The following is a 7,796-nucleotide window of genomic DNA, read 5'->3' as shown; positions in this document are numbered from 1 at the left end:
CTCGTTATCGTAGAGTGAGTGAATGACGAGCTGTGGCGCAGAGCCCCCTGCCCGCGTGCGGCTGACCCACTGACAGAGCCAGACAGACAGGAGCGAGCGCTTGCGGAGCCGCGCGGCTGGAGACTCCCACTCTGGAATACCGCTTTCACTTGCATTTGGCGCATACCGGCTGGGCTCAGACACTTTTAGCTGGTCCCGGTTGCTTTTTTTTGTTGGTCTCCCCCCCTCCTCCCCGTTTTCGTTCCCGGTAAGCAGCGTCTTAGGGTTTTTGTTTCTTTTTAAGGCGCATTGAACGGCGATTTAGAAAACTTTTGCGTCCCCACCCCCTTATCGATATACGTGCTATAATAATCTTGCATCTGATAATGCGGTTGTGCTTCTTGCTACATCGTGGGATCGCTTTTTAAAAAGGGGACGTCTGAGTAGCTTGTCAGTGTGACTTTTTTTTTTAAATGCCGGCTGACTTCTTAGCTGAGGAATCAGCTGCTTTTTTGGCATGCCGTCTTGCGCAGCTAGAGGGGTTTCTCCTTGCAACTTGGCACTTTAACATCACATCTGGGTGACTTGTAGTATTTAACTGTTGCCTATTATATCTTAAGGCTCGTACTTTTAATAACTTGAGTGGTATTTTAGGACGGCAACCTCTGCTTTAGACTGGGAGCCTATAGGGATAGATCGAATCGCTTTTTATATACATTTTTTTCACATTTTTTTTCTTCCTTCGCAGGCAGCCACGATGCCGCTGAATTCCAGCCTATCGAGTAAAAATTACGACTACGACTACGACTCCATCCAGCCTTATTTCTACATTGACAACGATGACGAGGATTTCTACCAGCAGCAGCACAGCCAGCTTCAGCCCCCGGCTCCCAGCGAAGACATCTGGAAGAAATTTGAGCTGCTCCCCACTCCTCCCCTCTCCCCGAGCCGGCGACCCTCTCTCTCCAGCCTCGTCCCTTCCACCGCCGACCAGCTGGAGATGGTGACCGAGTTTCTGGGGGACGACGTGGTCAGCCAGAGTTTCATCTGCGACGCGGACTACTCCCAGTCCTTCCTCAAGTCCATCATCATCCAGGACTGCATGTGGAGCGGCTTCTCGGCGGCCGCCAAGCTGGAGAAGGTGGTGTCGGAGCGGCTGGCGTCCCTGCAGGCTGCTCGGAAGGAGGCAGCCTGCGAGATTCCGGGCAATAAATTGAACGCCACCTACTTGCAGGACCTCAATACCTCCGCGTCGGAATGCATTGACCCCTCCGTTGTGTTCCCGTATCATATGAGCGAGAGCCCCAAAGCCGGCGGCACCTTGACGCTGCCCTCGTCTCTGGACACGCCGCCGGGCACGAGCAGCTCGAGCGGCAGCAGCAGCAGCGGCAGCGACTCAGGTGAGACGCGCTGGGCGTCGATCATTTTGAATTTGTAAATGACCGGTGAAAAGACGTTTAGAAAAGGCTGTCTTCTCGGGGAGTGGAGGCAGGGGGGATTTAAACCTGTAGTGACGAAGTCGTGATAGGCAGCCTGCGGGGTGTACCGTATGAAGCCGCTATGTAGCCGGGGTAGTGAAGTGAAACGAGGCATTTTTCTATCGGGTGACGGGGTGTAGGTGCTTCGTTGTGAACGGGGACACCCGAATTTGATCCTTGCAGGCGTACCACGCTCTCCAGAGAAGCCGGTGCCCTTTGTGCTAAAGAAATACAACGTGTTACATTTGCAAACGGTTTGCCCTGTCATGGGTAGTTGCATAAGATGTTGTTTTTAGCCATAACGCTGAAGTGCAGGGTAGAGTTCAGTGTTGGGGAGTATCAGCTGATGAGGAGGAGGGGCGGAGGGGAGGAATGCCGACTTCAAAGCGTGTTTAAAGGTGTGATCGTAATCCTCATGAAAATGGGCTGGTGGCCGGAGTCTCCCTGTGGTTAAAAACCCTTTTGTTCGTTCATTTGCAGAAGACAACGAGGAAGATGACGAAGAAATCGACGTGGTGACGGTGGAGAAGAGGCACAGCATCAAGCGATCGGAAAGCAGCGAGTCCGGCGTGTCCCACAGACCTCACCACAGTCCCTTGGTGCTGAAGAGGTGTCACGTCCCCATTCACCAACACAATTACGCGGCCCCCCCCTCGACCAGGCACGAGCAACCGGCTGTGAAGAGGATAAAGCTGGAAACCAGTACCAGGGTCCTCAAACAAATCAGCAACAACCGCAAGTGCACGAGTCCCAGGACATCGGATACAGAAGACAATGACAAGAGGCGGACTCACAATGTTCTGGAGCGGCAGAGGCGGAATGAGCTCAAACTGAGCTTCTTTGCATTGAGGGACGAGATACCCGAGGTAGCGAACAATGAAAAGGCACCCAAAGTTGTGATCCTCAAAAAGGCAACTGAATGCATCTTCAGCATGCAAGCAGATGAACAGAGACTCATTTCCCTGAAGGAACAATTAAGGAGAAAAAGTGAACAGTTGAAACACAGGCTTGCACAGCTCAGAAGCCCTCATATATAAGACCTTATAAAAGGACTCAGGACAGTTTAGTGTTTTATATGTTAGAAGGACTGCTGTGTATTATCTATTGCATGTAAATGCAACAATTCAAGACTTTGGGGGGGGCGGGAGGAGGGGAATAGAGGAGGGAGTCCAAACTACACAACCTTGGTGGAGATCTTTGAAGAGGTTCTGCCAAAAGTTAAACTGCCTCAGCTGATGTGGAGAGGAGGTTTTTTTTTTTTAATTACAAATTGTTTTTAAGTAATATTTTTCTTAAAAAAAATAAAATCATGTAAAAAAAATTTCTATATAAATAAACATTTTCTTGAAATGTTTTTTTTTATGTAAGCCATCTGCAAAATTTGCAGACTAGAATACTTGGGGTTGGTTTCATTAGACAGCATGTGGCTTGTGCCATAATTGTTCTTTTGATTCTGAATCTTATTTAAATACATGTCTTTATGAACCTTGAAGTGATTTGCTTGGTTTTAATTGTACACCTTTTTGGTTTTCCAAGTTTCCCTTTGCCTTTTCCACTGCTTAGAAATCTTTCCCTTCACTGACTGGTTTGGGACGTCCTGCTTCGGAAGGTTGCAGCGCTTTGCAATGTAGATCAAACGGTAAAACTGCTTTATAGTCCAGGAGCAAAAGTCGTACTGTACATAATCCACTTGAGCGCAAGTATCGGTATTCACGGGATTTGTAGCCGTCATGAATAGTTTTAAGAATATGATCTCCTGGCACTGCTGCATCATCCTGCCTCCCTTTCCCTCCTTTTACAAAGTTCAAGTTCCTGAAGGGATGTAGTTTCATCTCTAGTTACCTGCAACCTTTTTAAGGTGGTAGATTCTACTATAAGTAGGGACACTAACCTTAATTTCAAAGCTTCTGCACTGATTTTATTGACACGTACCTCAAAACCATTGTAAAGCCATAAACTGAACTCATAAGGGTCGAGAGCAGTCCAGTCCTCTGGGAACGGCCTTGAAGAGCCCTCCCTTACATTCAAATCGGCAGACTTCCATGTGTTTTAGGAATGCAAGTGTCCTCTGTAGCGTAGCTCACACTCATACGCACACACACTTTAGTTGTGTCTCAGCAACTGGATGTGCTCCTCTCTTCCTGGTGCCTTTTGTATTGGAAAAGCATTTTAAATTTAGGCTTTCCGAGATGTCCAGCATTAAATTCACTATAACAGTGGAAAGTGCCGCAATCGTTTTTTAGCTTACTGAATGCATTTTCTTCAGGTATTTCACAGTAAGTACGTTTAGTTTAAGGGGCGCTACCAAGTTGGCATTACTCTCTGATTTTGAAAGTCAGTTTTTAATGTTTTATCTGTCTTGTGAATTGCAGGCTTGTTTCTAAGGTTATTGAAAGCACTGTAATATCACCTTGTAGGCTGCCTTTGAAGTATTATGCAATAATGCATAGTTGGTAACGTTCCTTGGATGTATTTGCTTTGCAATGCGTATGAAGGAATTGTCTTCTATAGGTTTAAAGAAACGTGTGGCACTTCACAAAGCAGTGAATGTATACTTTGATTTATGCTTTGAATTAAGGTCATTGAGATTAAAATGTGGCATTATTCAGTGGCTACTTGGAATTGCAGGTCTCGTGCAGATTGTCTCATGACTGCTAGTGACTTACTAAAAATGAATGTTTATGGCTTTTATAACCTTAACTTGAGGCAAAGATGTGGCCTGTTGATACAGTGGCTGTTTATTTTGGGACATTCCTCAGTCTGGGTGTGGTACAACATCACAGTGTGCGGCATCACCGTTAGGCTTTTACCCATCAGTAACTTTGTTTTGGAAATAGTCTTATAAAGGTTTTTAAAGGTCAAGTACTGGTTAGAGTGAGATGTTGAAAAGTGCTTCTGGTAAAATACCTTCCATCGTTCTGACTAGTCTGAAGCTTTAGAAGGTTTTTTTTTTTTAAAAGCCTATGGAAATGGTCTCCTCAATCTTACCAAATACAGTTTTTTGTTTATTCCTTCTATGAAACCTTCACTTTCCTGGAAGTGAAAACTGGTTAGCAAATTTCCTCAGTGAAATTAGGTAAAAAGGAAAAAGTGTAGGTTCCTTGTGAATCACTTGTAGCTTAATCTTTGGATATTTACTGGTGCAAACAGTGGAATTATGTAGTGAAATTGTTTCAACGCCTTGTGAAACAATACGTTCATGTAGCCTCCTTTTGTCATTTTTTCACTTTTGGGACCAGGGATTGCAGAATGTCAGAATTCTACATCAGGTGAATCTTGACAGTTTGTTAAAATCCTAGAAAATTTAGGGGTTCATTTTTTTTTCTAGTTAACGTGAGCAGTGCTCTAAACTAAACTATAATGTGAGAAACAATTATTTAAGAATTCCGCAATGTTCTGCAAAAAAGAGTTTTGTCTTTCTGGTTAATAAATATGATATCCAAAACAATTAATGTCCTGAGAAGAAAATGAAAATGATTGCTACACTTTGAAATCTGTAGCTTGCTTGCGGTTTTTAATCATAATTTGGAAAGTCATTAGGCAGTGTTGCGGCATACCATTTTCTCTGAGGTATAAATATATGTTGAAATGACCTTGCTGTAGACCATAAGAAGTCTGAAACCTATGGTCTCTTCATGATGATTTATTTCTGCTTTGTACTGAGCCTTCCTTTCGTGTATTCATCTGAGCTGGCTCCTAAAATTATTAGATCATAGTGTCTTCAGACTTTTATTTGTCAAATGAAATGACAATTCACTGTCTCCACAGTCCGTAAAAAGGGTGTAAAGATTAGACTTTGGGTTTGTGAAGTCTGTGGTTTTTTTAAACTAACATTTCCAAAAACTGTTTGGTCAGGGATTTAACCCTTTAAGTTACTAATTTGTAAAGTGCCAGGCAATAGTGTTTTATAGAGCAACCTCCATGGTCTCCTAGACCCCATTTTAATTGTTTCATGAAAAGGAAGGCAGAAATACTGCTGCTTTTGTTTCTTATCCTCTGGCATTTCTTGCTAATTCAGTGACTACCCTTATACAAGTGAGCTCAGGGCCATTTTCTTTTTGGAAAGGAAGCTTTCTTACTTTGTGGTCCAGTATTTCATAATACCTTAATCTACAATACCACCTGTAAAATTACCCTAATTTCAAGTTCATTTTGTCACTTTCATATGTAATGGTTGAGAATGTCTGCGGGTGGAATACAATGTAGTAAAAGGTTTCCATGCCCAATAAAATAGTTGATTCTACTTCTTGTTGATAGTGTTTTCATTTGTGTAACAATGCAAGAGTCACAAATCTCCAATCTGTGTTGTGGTTATTCAGTGCTATGTTAGTTTCAGTGGTATCTGCTCTTCTTCAGATCAGTGCAATGAGAAAATCAATTCTTTCATCTTTTTTTTTCTCTGAATTGCTACCTCTGTTAATTATGCCATTGGTTTATAAATTCTTTACAATTTAGAGTATCTCAGCATCAAAAACCTTTAGAAGCTTGCCTCAAGCTTATTTTCTCTGCAATAAATATTTCACAATGTGTTTCCTAAGATCAACTGATAGGTTTTTTTTTAGACATACTGGTTCTGTCCTTTTCAGGCTAATTGTTATATCAAAACCATTGGTTATAATTTAAAATGAGTTAACTGGGAAGGATCAATATGCTATGAACTATGAAAAGGGACAGATGGGTGGAAATTTCCACCTGTTTGTAACCCTTTTTATACTCTTAACTGGAACAGGGTACTTATAGAATAATTCCACAAGTAAATAGTGGAGGATGTGTAATGGCTTTTCAAGGTAAACAATGAAAAGACAATGAAACAGCCGCTGACAATAAATCTTGCTTGCAGTATACATTAGGGCTGCTTTCTTTTCTATGTGATAGGTGCACCTTTTCTTTTGAGAAGTTAATGTATTTAATATATACAAACTGATGTAGCTTGGGCTGTATTCCATTTTACTCTCCCTTGAATGCCTGAGGCCTACTGTACTTCAGTATCTTCAAAGAACAAACTGCAGGGTATTTATGAGGGGACTGTTTGTAGGCAGGCCGCCTGAGGGAAGATCCAACGTTCCCTTGTTATACAACTCAGGTAATATTCATTACATTCCAATTCTCTACATACTTTTTGCTTCTACTGTACGTAGATTTTGCTTTTTCCCCCTCCCCCTTTTTTATCTTGGCATTATTTGTTTTCTCTTCAGTGTTCGAAAATGTCAGACCCAGCCTGGGCTGTTGTCCAATCTTATAGCGTTACCTACTTTTTTACAGTGGAAGAACGGTATTTGTTTATTACACCCATTTCACGCACACTTACTACACCTCGGTTGAATTAAGTAATTTCTTCCACTGAAGAAATGGGAAGTTAGGGAGTAAAATTGTCTTTCCATTCTTCAAACACTTTTTCTGAAAGTTTCGCTCAGGTGTCTTGTTCTGATATGAGTGTGCTGTCATAGGAAGCGTACTTTCCCTCTCAGCCACCACAACATTATTACGTAACCTCAAAATCGTGAGGAAAGTTTTTCCCTCTCTACATTACCAGCGAGGGGTTGTGATGATAACTTGAATAGCGTTGAAAACAAATTGCTAGTTTCCCCTAAGTTAATTGCTGAAAGGCATTTGGAAAAACCTTATGTCTTTCATTTCCAGCCAGGCTGCTTTTCCACTCCCTCCTTTGAGGAACACGTGTTGAAACCTTATAGTAACAGATACTGTACCAATGAAGACATAGTTGTTCGTAATGTCTTGTTTTAGTGACTGATTGGTTTAAAATGAAATAAGTAAAAATACTACACCCTGCGCCCAAAGTAGGGCTTCCAGAATGGCATCTATGCATTTCACAAAGGTTCTTATTGACCAAGAGAGGCTGAAAGGTTGGACTTGAGATCTCCAGAGCCATTCTGAAAAATACCCTACGCTGTTACACAACAGGGATGTGAAAATAAACGTCCATCAAACTGACAGATGCTAACCTGTTCCTAGGTTGAACAGTCTGGAACACTTGGTGATCAGTCAGCATACAGAATTTGAGAAACCACATGCACGGAAAATAAAAAAGATTTAAAGTTTCAAAAGCTAGAATGGACAGCAAAAATGACACACAACATGACAATTTTGTATTTTTTTGCAAACTGAACAGTTCTATATACATATAATACTGGAAAATATAATTTTATAATGAGTAAATACATGGAATAAAACCCTACACCTTAATTGCATGGCCATCACAAGGACAACTAATCTATAAACTAACAGCCTGCCCAGTATATTTGACCAGTTATAGCCAGTAAGTGTCAGAGCACTGGAGAGGCTGCCTTGGACACCCTGCAGCCTTGTTAAGATGAAATT

The 7,796-nt window shown here is 42.0% G+C and overlaps 1 protein-coding gene across 1 annotated transcript; it reads left to right on the top strand.

Moving 5' to 3' along the window:
* On the top strand, positions 1-5,700 carry mycb (MYC proto-oncogene, bHLH transcription factor b). Its single transcript, XM_088643506.1, has 3 exons — positions 1-247; positions 728-1,379; positions 1,938-5,700. Exons 2-3 carry the CDS (start codon positions 737-739, stop codon positions 2,492-2,494), a joined length of 1,200 nt encoding a protein of 399 aa, XP_088499632.1. The 5' UTR covers positions 1-247; positions 728-736; the 3' UTR covers positions 2,495-5,700.
* The last annotated feature ends 2,096 nt before the right edge of the window (positions 5,701-7,796 follow it).

The sequence above is a fragment of the Lepisosteus platostomus genome, chromosome 8 (assembly GCF_059453375.1).
Source record: "Lepisosteus platostomus isolate fLepPlt1 chromosome 8, fLepPlt1.hap1, whole genome shotgun sequence".
In the NCBI taxonomy this organism is placed as follows: domain Eukaryota; kingdom Metazoa; phylum Chordata; class Actinopteri; order Semionotiformes; family Lepisosteidae; genus Lepisosteus; species Lepisosteus platostomus.
Note: the sequence above shows the minus strand (reverse complement) of the source record. Positions and strands in the feature narration are given on the sequence as shown.